Genomic DNA, 15,375 nt, shown 5'->3' on the forward strand with positions numbered 1-15,375 from the left:
TGGGCTTGGTGGCACATGCCTGTAATCCCAGCTACTCAGGAGGCTGAGGCAGGAGATAGCTTGGGAGTCAGAGGTTGCAGTGAGTCGGAGGTTGCAGTGAGCCGAGACCACTGCACTCCAGCCTGGTGACAGAGCAAAAGTCCGTCTAAAAAAAAAAAAAAAAGTGCTTTCTGGCCCAAAGCTTACCCTAAAAATGGAGAAAACACAGGGCAAGTTAGGAAAAAAAGGATCAGAGAAAGAAAAAAGTAGATGGGCAATGGTCAGTCAGGTCACCAAAAATACCTCCGGGACATTTCCACCCAAAATTGCCTATCTGAGCTAATGCTTTGGAATTAAGCATCCTTTGCTAATATGACATGAAATCTGCTTTTAGATTAAAAAAAGAAAAATTCATGGCTTAAAGTTTTGCAATTGCCACCTTTTGTAAAGGCAGTTTTCTTAATGCACTGGAGTTCTAACATGTTTTATGGCCCACACATACATATTTTGGGGCTCCTGCTATTTGGTGAGAGAAGACACAAATGCATGGGTTATGCATGGATATGTTTCCATGGGGCCTCTTTGCTTTCATATTTATCCAGAACGTGGTAAATGCTTTCCTTTCAGGCTGCAATTCACAGGGTTTGTTTTGTTTTGTTTTAGAACATACGTTTTCAACGACTGTATCTTTAAATAATCTGTTTGAATTTAGCTTTTCTCTTCCTTGGGAATAGCTATAAATGTTGGATTTTTCTTTGCTTTTCATTTGGTATTCTCACCCCCATTGTTTTCATCTCTCCCTTCTTTTCTGTTGTAATTTAGGAGAGCTCTTGCATCTGTCCTTTTCCCATCAGTGATTAAATTTTCAGCAATGTTAATTCTGCACTTCACTGCCTCCAGGTGGATTTTAGTACCACTTTTACATGTCTAGCTACTTCCCATCCTACCTTCTCTCCCTATGCAAAGATCTATAGGCTTCCCACTGCTTCCCCAGACTGACAATTGTCAGGAAGCTTAAATGATAAAAGTACCCTGTTTTAATTGTGGTAAAAACACATTATTTGATAATCAGGCTGCTCAATATAGTAGAGAGCAGGCCTAGCAGGTTTGGGGTGCGGTCCTGGCTATACCATAACTAGCCGTGTGGAGTCGTTAAAGAAAAACAGTAACTAAGCCTGTCTGAGCTTCAGTTTCATTTCTCAGACAGTCGTTACTAAAGTTACCTGGTGTCTGACGATTAGGAAAGAAATATGTTAAATATCTGGCATAGAGTAAGCGCTCCATGGGCCCAGGATGGTGGCTTATACCTGAAATCCCTGTTCCTTGGGAAGCTGACACAGGAAGATCATTTGAACCCAGGATTTTGAGACCCGCCTGGCCCACATAGTGAGACCCCATCTCTACAAAACATACAAAAATTAGCCAGGTGTGGTTGGCATGTGCCTGTAGCCCCAGCTACTCAGGAAGCTGAAGCCACAGGATCACTTGAGCCCAAGAGTTCGAGGCTACAGTGAGCTATGATCGTACCAATGCACTCCAGCCTGGGCGACAGAGTGAGACCCTGTCTTTACAAAGAAAAAAAAAAGAGAGAGAAAAAAAAGCCAGCTCTCCATAAATAGTAATTGGGTAATTGCATTTTCCTTTTCCTAGTGAATTATGAGTCCAACAAAGCCAGGATCCTTGCACTCCAGCCTTCCCCTTTGCCAACTCAGTGTATGTGACCGCCGGGCTGTTTATCCCCCACCCTTGTTTCCTAGAATTTCTGGGATCAATTTTAAACAAAGAAGGGGAAACTTCTGAAGAGTAAGGTATATAATGACGAATCACACAATACATTCATTTGCCAGTTGACCTGCAGAGAGTGGGCTCACTCTGTGCCGGGTGAGTCCCGGACAGAGGCTGCCATGGATGGCTGGCCCTCACTGAGTCCCTGGGGCGACTGTGGAGGCTGGAGAAGGGTCTTGAAGGAGCACAGCCCTACTTCTCTCCCCAGAGCAACACCCGCCCTTCCCAGGCTGTGACCTTCCCCAAGGCGGCCCTGCCGTGCCCTGCCCCTCCTCCCCTATGGTTCTGTCCACCTTCTTGCTAGAATAGCAGACATGCCAGACACGGCCGAGGAGACCCTCGGGGTGACTACTCCAGAGGGCATGTTCAAAGGATCAGTAATGCACAGTTTGAAAGGCACCTCTGCTGACAGGAAAGAACATATTCTGTGTGTTGGAAAAAACTACCATCAAAACTCCCCAACCAACTGGCACCATCCCCATAGTTTTTGGCAGCAACAGCAAAGCACGGAGCCCTGCCAGGAGAAACAGCTTTGAATTAAAATATAAAGCTAATCAGAATATGGATCACACAAAGCTGCCAGTCATTTGATGTGTGTGGGGAGTAAAACACCCCTGCCCTGCTAAGAAACTGCCCAAGGTCATTGTCTCTTATCAGCAATTCTCACAGTTATCAAGTCTTTTTTTAAAAAAGCAAGTATTCCCACCTGCTGTCCCCTCCTACTCAAATCATTTTTTCTTTTTCTTTTTTTTTTTTTTTTGAGATGGAGTCTCACTCTGTCACCCAGGCTGGAGTGCAGTGGCACGATCTCAGCTCACAGCAACCTTTGCCTCCCGGGTTCAAGCAATTCTCTGCCTCAGCCTCCCAAGTAGCTGGGATTACAGGCACCCACCACCAAGCCCGGCTAACTCTTTTGTATTTTCAGTAGAGACGGGGTTTCACCATCTTGGCCAGGCTGGTCTTGAACTCCTGACCTCATGATCCACCCGCCTCGGCCTCCCAAAGTGTTGGGATTACAGGCATGAGCCACCGCGCCCGGCCATCACTCTTTCAATGTAACATGTTGGAATCCTGCATGAGAGCCAGATTCCAGGGCTTTGATCCCATATGGAGTCCTAACACTGCTGGTCATTGCACAGTGGCTGGAGGGGCGTGGTCAGATGCCTTAGCTGTTCCTCCATCCCTGTGTTAGCAAGCTTTCTTTCCTTGTTACGTGATTTCTCAGGTGGGACTAGAGAGCAGAGAAATGGTGAGAAATGAGAATCAAAAACAACAGGCTGGCGACTTACCCTAGGCCAAAGCTAGTTCCCGCAGACCTTCCAATCCATCTGGAGCTGGCCATGTGACGGGTCATGGTCAGGGACAATGACGGTCCTATCAGCCCTGAAGCTGGCTATTTGCTGGCTGGATCTCTGGGCAAACTCTTCAACATTTCTGATCCTCATTCTCTGCACCTGGAAAATCCAAGTAATGATATTATCTAGCTTAGAAGTTTGAAGTAATGAACATAAGGTTCCTAGCTATGCTCCTGACTTAAAAAACCTGTAAAGTCTCCCAGCTCCCTAGGAGGGTATCAACTCCATATTACTGAACGTGGAATGTAAGGTAGAAATTACCCATTAAATTTCACACTCCTAGTAACCCTTCTCCTTCAGATAGATTAAGTTTTGAGAATGACAAAATGAACAACAGTGTACATGACGGCTTCATCATCTTTACTGTATTGTCTATAATAGCCATCTGATTATATCCAAGCAGCACTGGGCATACCGAGAAGCTTAACAGACACTGCCAGATACACAGTTGTACATGAGGAATTGCGTGCTGAATACTAACAACATCTACCGTGTGCCTGATGTTTCCTAAGTGCTTCATACATATGAACTCATTTAATCTTTAAAACAACTGCATGATGTACAAGGACAGAATCCATCACCCTGAATGAGGACATCAAGGTATGAAGACATCTAGCAACTCCTTTAAGATCCTGTAAATTGCAAATAAAATAACTGGAATCTGAACCCAGGTTGTCTGGCTGGAAAAACCATGATATCAACTACTCTACTGCGCTGAACCCCTATTATGTAAAATTAGATAAGACGATTTTTCCTGAAACAAAAACATTACTAAAATTAGATTCCGGTTAGCTATTTTCCTAGGCCTGATCTTCATCAATGATGTGGACAGGGGCAGGCAACCACATTTACAAATACAAAGAGGGGCTAGGAAGTAGATCACTGCAGAGAAAACAGCCCAGGTAGCCCAGGTATGTCACTTAGAGGCAATGATGTGTGGATATAATTTAACAATGGGCCAGGCCTAGGGGCCCAGAGGTGGTAAGGATGGCTGATTGGCAGCATTTGCCAATTGCCAGTTTCCATGGTGTAAATACTTCCACCGTGATGGATTTCAGGCTACCAGCCTGTCAACACGGAGTGAGGACTGGGAAGAAATGCTCAAAACTGGCTCCCACAAGGCTGTACCAGTACACCACTGCCTGGAGGAGACCTCCAGTGTATTAGAAAGCCCAGCTCAGTAAGATAACCTGTGCTGGTCACTGGACAATTTAGGGATACGAACAGAGAGAGCATGCAGAGTTGGAAGGGGCCTTAGGCAAGCCCAAGACTCACTGTTTTCTCAGCAGCATCCTTGAGAATGTGCGACGTGACTGGGTTCTTGAAACCACTGTTCCGATACTGCTTTCCTTTGCTAAGTTTAAATTCCAGCCTCCTAATTCTAATGTTTTCGTGGGACCTTCTACAATCCTTCTTTTCTGTATGTCTTGGGCAGGCAAAGGGGGGTATTCTCCACTAGCATGTTGCTAAAGAGGGCCTCTACCCTTTGATAAAACTGTTTTACCTGAATAAGCTTTGAAAAAGAAATACCGTAGTTGAATATTATGCTGTCCCATCTCCTCATCAGCTACTCTCCACAACTTTAAAAAACCCAATTCTTAACTACAGAGCCATAAAAAAGAAAAAAAAATGTCTTTTGCAGCAACATGGATGGAACAGGAGACTATTCTCCTAAACGAATCAACACAAGAACAGAAAACCAAACACTGCATGTTCTCACTTACAAGTGGGAGCTAAATGCTAAGAACCCATGAACACAAAGAAGGGAACAGAAGACACCGGGGCCTACTTGAGGGTGGACTGTGGGAGGAGGGTGAGGACTGAAAAATACGTGCTGCACTTATTACCTGGGTGACCGAAGAATCCGCACACCAGACCCCCGCAACACGCATTTTACCCATGTGACAAATCTGCACAGGAACCTCCTAAAAAGTTGGAAAGGAAAAAAATTCTTCACCACTGTCTTGGGCATCTGTGATATGAAATTTAAACAAGTACAAAAATGGCTGATGAGCCCACAGAGTGCAGCCCGGATGGGACCACCTGTGAGACTCTTAGACCTGTCCAGTTCCACAGTCAGAATATTGGATTGCCACTGCCAGCCTTGTTAGACACGCATCCTTCTTACGCTGGGAGGATATGGACAAGAGCATGCAGGGCGCTCACCACAAATCCATCAGAACCATGGCAGAGACAGGCCAAACACATGCCCTGAAGTTACTAGTATCATCAGAGCACAGAAAAAAATATATATATTTGAGACCAGGTCTCACTCTGTTACCCAGGCTGGAGTGCAGTGGTGCAATCAGGGCTCACCGCAGCCTTGACCTCCTGGACTCAAGTGATCCTCCCACCTCAGCCTCCTGAGTATATGGGACTACAGGTGTGTACCACCACACCTAATTTTTTATTTTGTTGTAGAGACAGGGTCTCACTATGTTGCCCAGGCTGGTCTCAAACTCCCTGGCTCAAGTGATCCTCCCACTTTGGCCTCCCAAGGTGCTGGGATTACAGGCATTAACCACAGTGCCCAGCCACACATGACAATATTAAGCACAGAGTTGAAAGGGGCCTTGGAAATCATTTCTCAATTTCCTCTAATGAAAACAGACAAGTTAATGTATTAATAATTCAGGTTTTTCATTATGGTTCTCTTCTCCCTCTAGCCCAGTGGTTCTTAACCAGGGGTGATTTCCCCTCAGAGGACATTTGAGCATGACTGGAGACAATCTGGTTGTCAAAACTGGGTGGGAGATGCTCCTGGCCTCTAGTGGGTATAGGCTCGGGATGTGGTTAAACATCCCACAGTATAGAAGACAGCCCTCCACAGCAAAGAGTTATCTAGTCTAACGTGTCAGTAGTGCCAAGGCTGAGAAACCATGGTCCATGCACAATATACTATTTCCAAAAACTAAACAAAATGACATTCTTACTCCACAAAGCAGTCATATCCACAAATCATATTTTATTAGCTGTGCAATACCACCTTCCATTCATGGCCTGTGTTTTAATTAAATTTCATAAACTACCAGTACAAATCAATACAATGCATTTCTTAACACACCAACAGCTTGAATGTTCTTGAAGCTTTTAAACAATGAGTTTACTGTGGGCAAACAGAAGCAAGGACTCAAAGAGATAATTAGCTCATGCATCTGGTGCTGGCTAATAATTTTCACACGAATGAAGAAACCACTCTGTGTTAACTGTATTTATTTTTAAAAAATAGTTTGAAGTGGTAATAAAATGCAATTTTCAGAAGCATCTTGGTGATCGAGTAGAACTGCTTAATTTAAAAAATAATTCAGTTACTTCCACCTGGCCTGGGGTGGATAACATGTAGCAAAAACTTCCATCCCACTAGATTCTGGCAGATGGATTGATCTTTCACAAAATATATATATATTTTTTTCTCCATTTTTTCTTATGGAAGCCAGAAGCCAGGAGGAGCACCCTGCTTTGCAAAGAGATTGTTTGGTTCACACGGTATACTTTGGTTTATTTAAACAGGTAAGAAAGTGGTCCCTACTTCTGAGGAGAAAATGTGGTTTCTGCCTTTTAGCTACATTGCGATATCACCAGTCTGAATGAGTTTCCTTTTCTGTAAAGGAGAAAGTGTCATTTTCTTTTCCTCCGGTGTTCAGTTGCTCCTCTTCGAAAATACTCTTCAGATAAAGTGTCTGTACATCTGTATTAGTACAAACCATTCCTTCCCTATGTCTCAATGCCTGACATTCAGTGCCTGACAGAATCAGCACTTGGCATGTCCTTGGATATGGCATCAGTTTGATGCTTTGAACTGAAAGTTCTCATAATGCATCTCAAAGTATCTTCTTAAAAAATATAAAAATGTAGGCCAACTTGTGTTCTCTTGTAAGGCTTGCAAAGTGGTAATTAAATAAGCAGACTATAACTCACAAGGGAAAAAAAGTGCATTTTTAAATAAAAGAAAAAAACGGAGACAGTTAAAAGGACAACCAAAAAGATAAGCAGATTATTTTTGGTTAATCTTGGGGAAAAAAATGACACGATATTTACGGTTTCTTTTCTTTTCTGGTCCATTTGATTTTACTTAATGTACTCACTAGTATCATAATAAAGCCTATCTCCTCTCCTACCTTCTGATATTTTAGCATTCCTAGAAACTAGAGCCCTGCTGATAGGCTCATTCATATGAGGAGAAATATGCTTGCCTTTCATGCTAATGAATTTTTTACAAAACTGCTCTTAAATCATGAATATTTCAATGAGCACACAAAACAACAGGTCTCAGTTTGTTGTAAACACCATCAAAACCTCCACACCATTAGGCTTATAATCTCACAAGCATTCTGCCTTTGTCAGACACTTCACAGGGTGCAACTGGGTTACTTTTGCAGGCAAAGCGGAGATTTTGATTTCTGTTGTAAAAAGCCCAACAGAGAGAAATCGGAGGCTCTCTCGTCTCTGACCCATCAGTCCAATTCTTTTGTCGTCCTTTATGGAAGTCTTTTCTCTGTTGCAGCCACTTTCAGTAATTGCAAAAGGAAAGAAAAAGTGTCTCCCACAATCCGTCTCTGGGAGTTCATGTTTTTTTGCTACTTGTCTTCTGTTTCTGTTTGCGAAGGTGAGCCTCTATCTCGTGCCTGAACACCAGCATGCCCAGCTGGCCGTGGGATGCCTCGTTCATGGCCTTGGACTGCATGCACATCTTGTACTGCTCGGGGGTCAGCTCGTCCATGCAGCGCTTCTCATGCCAGAGGTGGAAGAGTCCTCGCACGGGCGTCCGCACCACTATGAGGTTGCTGTGGAGATACTTGCGATAAAGGTGCACATCCTCTCCGCCCCAGCCTTTGATGTCCAGATCAAACCCACCTGTCGGGACAGAACACACCGTTGAATCACACTGCACTGATCTGTTTTGCTTCCCTGAGTTGCAACAAGCACAAACTTTTCATTAAGACATGACTGGGGGGGATGCGTGCTTCACCACCACCCCTCCAAGGTATGAGAGTGTCCACCTGGGTCAGAAGCCCCGAGAATTCCCCAACAAAGACGACTTTTATGGCAGACAGCACCGACTTCTTCAGATGACAGGACCTCCAAGAAACTTCCAAGCATGTGCCTGCATTCAAGAGTTATCAGCAATGCTAATGAACAGCCCCAGCCTCGTGGTTAATGGGTACAAAAATAAGATCTAGTATTCGGTAGCATTATTACTGACAGACTTATTGTGATTATGAATTAGCTATTGTTAACAACTTATTGTATATTTAAAAATAGCTAGAAGACTGATAAATATGATAAATATTTGAAATGATGGATACCTCCCATGACCCTGATGTGATGATTACACATTGTATGCCTATATCAAAACATCACATGAACCCCATAAACATGCGCATAATAATTAAAAATAGAGGTTTCATTAAAAAAAAAAGAGCTTCTACACCATCCCCACTTTTCAGCTTGAAATCTCTGAATGCAAATTCTTGTGCTTCTGTGAGGAGGCGGCCTTCTCCTGCCACTGCAAACAGAGAAGAAACGAGGGGCTTGCAGTGCCTCTCGGCTCACTGCAATCTCCACCTACTGAGTTCAAGTGATTCTCATGCCTCAGCCTCCCAAGTAGCTAGGACAACAGGCACATGTCACCATGCCTGGATAACTTTTGTGTTTTTAGTAGAGACGGGGTTTCACCGTTTTGACCAGGCTGGTCTTGAACTCCTGGCCTCAAGTGATCTGCCCACCTTGGCCTCCCAGAGTGCTGGGAATACAGGCATGAGCCACCACGCTTGGCCTAGAAAATTTTTAAATGTCCTTTTTGGGAAGCTGATTTGCACATAACCATGTAGGAATATTTCTCTCAGAGATGTCCAAGAACACCTGCTGTTAGTTGTTGAGTGTCTGCAGGGCACCCACCACTCAGAGACCCGCATCCTGGGTGCTCTGCTCCTTCCAACAGGACTTGACTTCAACATTTTTTTTTTTTAATCTTTAACCTGGTGATTTCCTTGGGGGTTCTGTAGTCCTTGTACTTCATGTCCTCTCTGAACAAAACAATCGTGGGGCTATCCCTCGTTCCTGATTTTAAAGTGAGTAGCTTTAGGTCTTGGACCTGAGGGGGAGGTGCCTAGAAGCCAGTGAGACCAGCAGCTCATGGGGAGCCTGGGGATGGGACGCTCCATGACACCCTGAGGGCAGGGTCCCCCTGACTCCATCCCAGCTGAGCCCCTGCACCTGAGATCAACGTTTCGGGACTGTTCATTCATACCCAGGTCGTGCATAATCTGCAACTCTATCTCTTTCAAGATCCAAGAGTCAGTATTGCTATGGGAAGGTGGGGTGGCATTTCCAAGAGGGACAGGAGGCCTCTATTCTCATCCTGACTCTGCCTCTTACCTGCTGTGAGGCCTGGGAGGGTCTCTTTCCCTTTGACATGCTTGGTCTCCTCACCTGAATCCCAAGGGCCTTTTCTCTCTGTGCTCTAGAAAACCACAGGTGTGCGCATGTGCATATTTGTGTATGAAATGTGTGTGCATGTGGACATTTGTGTATATGAATTGTGTGTGCATGTGGACATTTGTGTATATGAATTGTGTGCACATGTGAACATTTGTGTATATGAATTGTGTGTGCATGTGGACATTTGTCTATATGAATTGTGTGTGCATGTGGGCATTTGTGTATATGAACTGTGTGTGCATGTGGACATTTGTGTATATGAATTGTGTGTGTGTGTGTGTGTGTGTATTGGCAGCAACTGCACATTTAGTCAGAGCTTAAAGTGACATTTGGAATTTTGAAGGTTAGCAGAGAGACATGTGGGTCTTTTTGAGTATGTGCTTCCTCCCAGTGCCCCTATTTCCCTCATACCCTTACTGGGAGGCTTAGGATGTTCTACAGGAGAGGGCAAAGCAGCCAGGACCCTGCTGGGAGGAGGCACTGGAAGACTTGCTGCAAAGCTGCCTGGATGCAATAAGCAGCCTTTAATCTCGGATTGTGTGTCTTATTTGGAGTGACTGAGAGATGCTAGTGGAGATCATAGGGGCTAAAATGCCACCTACTACTAGGCCCCCTCTTGGTCCAGCCCTGAGTCTATGACATCAGGAACAGCATTTGATTTTTTTTGGAGTGATTCTCTTTAGGAGAATCGCTATGTTGTCCAAGTTGGTCTTGAACTCCTGGCCTCAAGTGATCCCCCCCTCCTCTAACCTCCCAAAGCACTGGGATTACAGGTGTGAGCCACCGCACCTAGTCTGGAATAGCTTTTTTTTTTTGAAGGCAATGGTACCACCTTCCCTCCCAGACTCCTTGGAAACCCGACTTGATTCCTTCAAGGCCTGCATGGGCCCGTGGCCTCTGGGTGGCAGTAGAGATGCAGATTTGTCCTACCTATATTGATGAAGTCTGACCGATACTGACACGTCATCCCAAATCCAAAGTCTCTCCAAAATCCAGTTTCCTTCTTTATGACCTGCAAGAAAAGCACTGTCATTTGAGGGGAAAGTTTAGGGTGGACAAAAATAGAGTGTTCACAAACTCCTGTGAGCCACCGTGGAGTGTGGAGCCCATCCCATCACTGATAAACAGCCTCCACTGGTGCAGGAAACGCAGATGGATTTGAGTCCTTGCAGACAGTCAGGAATACAGTACACACACCAGTCCCAAAACAAGGTCTTGTGATTTTTGGCACCTCTGGCTGGAATGTTTCTAGGGCATAGGTATGAAAACACACACACACACACACACACACACACACACACACACACACACACACACACACACACACAATCAAAAACAAAAACCGGGAGAGCCAGTCTTTGAGCAGTACCGTGGAAAAGCCACCTACGTGCCTGGCCCCACACCAGTGCCAGCGAGAATCGGACGCTTGGGCCCCTCACACAAGCCTGGGCAGTGAGCCAGCAAAGGGCTCAGGAAGTTGAGAAGAGGGATAGAGAACAACTCAGAATTCAGCTGCCCTGGCACGGTCCACTCACAGAACTCCCTTGGGGAATAAAAAGAAATATCTGAGAGACTTCAGTATGTTACCAGCTCTCCAACTCTGTTAACTCTCGCTTGCTGAGGAAAAGGGCACTAGAAGTCCAGCTTCTGAAGAAAGACTCTGTCCATTCATCTTCACCCTATTTTAAAACCAAACTGCTCCCAAAAGCATCTATCGTGGTGCCAGCCTGCAGGGCTGCGGAGAGGCCATCCAGGCACTGCCCAGTCTCTTACTCTGCAAGTAAATTTCCAATATATTTGCTGAAACAGCAAGGCTTTTCAAAACTGCATATGTACATATATATATATATATATATATATATAGAGAGAGAGAGAGAGAGAGAGAGAGAGAGAAACACACACAAACACATATACACAAACACACGTATTCAGCTGAGAGAACTCTGGGAAAAGTTTTGAGATCTTAGTTATTTTTCATAATTCATTCTTGCAGTTAACATAGGTGCTTAGGTGAAAGGACACCCCCACATCCTGTCCTCTGGGGAAAGGTAGAGAGGGCAGCAGCAGGTTCCTCTTTCCCCACTTGGATTTGTATAGATTTTGTTGGGGACATCTGGTTCTGTTCATCGCTAATTAGAAACGGTACATGAGAGGGGAGAAGCATCAGAGTCTTGGCCCAATGAGACCACTGGCTGGCGTTTTCACTTCAGGCAGGCTCCTTCACTTCTTCATGCATCTATTTTTTTTTTTCCTCATAAAACAAGGGGGTTAAATTCACTCATCCCTTAGGTGTCTTTCAGCTTTCACATCCAAGTGTTTATCACATCTTCCCCCTTCCTGAAGTTTCACCACAGGCTAATTATATTTGATAAATGGCTTGCAGAAGGGCTGATGAATCTTAAACGTTCTTTAACTCTGTAACGTATGAAACTGTCTTACTTTCACTACAATCTACAGGTAGATGTCACTTCCACCATGTCACTTACATTCCACAGGGAATGGGGACCTGCTGCCACCCTCTCCTGCAAGCATCAGGACTGCCCAAGGAAAGTAGGACCAAGAGAGTTTCTGTTGGTTAAAGTTGTCCCCAGCAAGTATTCTCAAGTTCTACTTCAGAGTACGGGACCGTTATACAGTATCTCCCAAATGACAAGTCAATTTCATTAGTATCAACTGGAAAGATTTTGCAAGGCGGCAAAGTCTGGAAAAGTCTCCACGGAGTCATTTTTTAAAATATGGACTTTGTTCCATCCCCGCCTTACCAGGTACACGGTTTCCATTGCAGCGAATAGACTAATATTCCTTCTGCTGGCAACCTAGACAAGTTCCCTAAGCTTATGGGTAAAAATGGAGTCAAAGAGAAGTGCCAGTATCCAATCTTCAAGTATTTCGCTGAGGTTCACATGGAATTTAAAAAGGAATACTCCAAACAGGAAAAACAATTGGCCAAGCCTTGGGAAGGAAGACAAGAGGGAGGTATCCAGAGACTCTGGGCTGCATTGATGTAGGGCCTTTCGAGGTTGAACAAGGTGAAGAGGGACCCTCACATGGGAACAGCGTGATGGAGGCAGTCTGGCTTATGAGCTGGGGAGTGAGTTGTGTAAACATTTATTAAAGTCAGTTTGGAAGTTGGCAAGCCACAAAAAGCCACTATCTGAAGAGCTTGTTGAAATTTAGCCCTTTGTGGAAACTCATCTGGTCATGCCCACAGCATGTAATTTCAGGGCAAGACGGAGTTCCCTCAGTCGAGGTTCCACCACCCACAGCTGTGCTGGGTTGCTAACTGGAAGGACACGCTCAATAGCAGTCTGGCGGGAGTGTGTGCCCTCAAGCACACATCCGATTATATCACGTTCCCACGTGAAGCCCTGCAAGGGTTCCCTAATCGTCAGCCATCTCATTTCTTCTTATCCTTCTGCCCTATATAAGGCCCATTTTCTCCCTCTTGGATTCTCCATGCTCACAGGTCTCCAAGACCAGATACTTGCAGTCCTTCCTGCCTGGGTCACCCTTTCCCCACACACCACTAAGCTGTGCTCCAATGCCACTATTCAGAGTGGTCGTCCTGACCCTCCTGGCCCATGTTATGCACCTGCCACCCTAATGCCACTTGCTGCACTGGACCCCTGGTTTATTTTCTCTGTAACAATTCTGGCTTCTGAAATGATCCCGTTGATGCATCTGCTTCTCTGTTTGCTGACTGTCTTCAGTCACCAGCCCTGGTAAATGTAAGCTCAGGGCTTGTTCTTGTTCACGACTACATCTCCAGCACCGAGAACATTGTCCAGCACACAGCAGGTACTCAGTAAATACTTCCTCAATGAATGAACCAAGTGCAGTCCCTGGGGCAGAGATGGTTCCAAGCCAGTGGAAACAGACACGTTGCAAGATGTTCACCAGCAAGTGGCCCAGCAAAGGCCTGGGAAATGCAGTGGTGAGAACCTCTCAGAATCCTGTGGCTCCGTCTTGCCCTGAAATGTTTTCACCTCCCTGGGGTCTAAGGTGGAGTGTGTGACTTCTTAGAAACTTTGCTGCAAGTGTGAGAAGCTCCACCATTCTGTTCAAGCACTGACAAGTGATGCACCAATGATGTCTGCTACAACAGAGGAGGAAGGAACCCTAAGGTAAAGAGGAGACTTTAAAAGAAAAACATCTATTCCTCCTGTTCTGGATTTCACTGATCTGTTTCCAAGCGCTATCCTCCTTTTTTTTTTTTTTTGACAGAGTCTTGCTGTGTTGCCCAGGCTGGAGTGCAGTGGCGTGACCTCGGCTCACTGCAACCTCCGCCTCCTGGGTTCAAGCAATTCTCGTGCCTCAGCCTCCCGAGTAGCTGGGATTACAGGCACGCACCACCATGCCCGGCTACATTTTTTATATTTTTAGTAAAGAAGGGGTTTTGCCATGTTGGCCAGGCTGGTCTCAAACTCCTGACCTCAGGTGATCCACCTGCCTCAGCCTCCTAAAGTTCTGGGATTACAGGCATGAGCCACCGCACCCAGCCTGCTATCCTCATTTTCTAAAATGTCCTCTGATAGCTGGCCTCCTCTCAACTCTCTCTGCAGCACCCACTTCCTCCCCACCTGAGATCCCAGCAGAGCACTGCAGGGCATGAATGTACCACAGAAGGACAGTTGTCAGCCCTGCTGTCTCACAGGAAGTTTCCAGAGCCACAGCTCTATGGACGATTCACGTGACAGGGATGATTATTTTCTATTAGGACCAAAACACAAAGCACAAATCAGCATGTCTCCCCAAAGATGTGGGAAGGCAGCCGCCCTGCAGCTGCATGTGAGCTGGGGCCGCGGTCAGTGCCTGTCTGGTTTAATGGTGCCGACTTGGCCACTTGCCCATGAAGCAATCTGGACCCTAAAATAAAATAAATAGCAACTACTCAGGCAGAGCACCTCCTTTCAATCAGAGAGTCTCCTCAGCACTGAGGCTGTGTCTGGTCTACCTTGCATTCACAGCAACGCCCGTTAACAGGGCCAGCTTACAAAGTGACCCATGTAGCTGCACAGGGCCCCCATACATGGAAGGCCCTAAGGCCTGCTGTCACTGTCGTGAAATTTGTAATACCTTTTGATCAGGGGCTCACATTTTCATCTGGCATTGGGTCATGTCAATTACATAGCGGTTTCTGGCCTGGGAGGAGCAGACTCCCTGAGCTATGAGGACGTCTGTGTCCAGGCTGGGGGCCCCCAGCCCGGGCTGTCCATTCCTTACTATCTGGGCCCTGAGGGCTCAGTGATCATGCTGCACAGGGTGCCAGGAGGGCTGCATGCCCTCTTCTTGTGGCTTCTTAGTATGAAGACAGAATGACTTGCCTAAGATCACCCAGCCAATGTTGCCAAGCCCAGAACAATTCTAAGACTCCGGGGACAGTTCCACGTCTTGAGAAATAAGGTATCCTAGATCCACAGCTTTAGAAGACTCATTTAAGAACACACTCAAAGGCCATCTCCTCCCAGATGTATTTGCACTTATTCACAATTTCCTGTAAGTCTTTTCTAGGTGTTTTCATAGAAAAGACATTGTGTCTTCAAGGGAATCATGCTGGACAAGAAGTCATCCAGGTTCTGCCATTTCCAGGAACCTATCATCTAAAACTAAATGCCCTCGTTGCCCCCATGATGCGCTTTGAGGGCAAAGGATGTATCCCCTGTTGCCCAGCATCCTCAGCCCAGGTGCGGTCACATGGTGTGGCACTCGAGTTCCCACCCCTGCCACTTAGCCGCTGCAGGCATCTGGCCCTCAATTCCTCATCTGTGAAATGAGAATAATAGCACCTCTTCCCCTTATTGAGTATTACGTGAGA

The 15,375-nt window shown here is 45.7% G+C and overlaps 1 protein-coding gene across 11 annotated transcripts in view; it reads right to left on the reverse strand.

Annotated features, from left to right (window-relative positions):
* Window positions 1-6,064: 6,064 nt before the first annotated feature.
* The window catches only part of CSGALNACT1 (chondroitin sulfate N-acetylgalactosaminyltransferase 1), a 353,492-nt gene continuing 344,181 nt past the window's right edge, over window positions 6,065-15,375 (reverse strand). For all 11 annotated transcript variants that reach the window (XM_008977290.6, XM_055116343.2, XM_063607133.1 and 8 more), the window contains 2 exons: window positions 10,491-10,572; window positions 6,065-7,973 (listed from right to left, as the gene is read on the reverse strand). In XM_008977290.6, coding sequence (XP_008975538.2) covers window positions 7,684-7,973; window positions 10,491-10,572 — 372 coding nt within the window. In that variant the 3' untranslated portion in view covers window positions 6,065-7,683. The remainder of the gene's footprint in view (window positions 7,974-10,490; window positions 10,573-15,375) is intronic.

Source organism: Pan paniscus, chromosome 7 (genome assembly GCF_029289425.2).
Source record: "Pan paniscus chromosome 7, NHGRI_mPanPan1-v2.0_pri, whole genome shotgun sequence".
In the NCBI taxonomy this organism is placed as follows: Eukaryota; Metazoa; Chordata; class Mammalia; order Primates; family Hominidae; genus Pan; species Pan paniscus.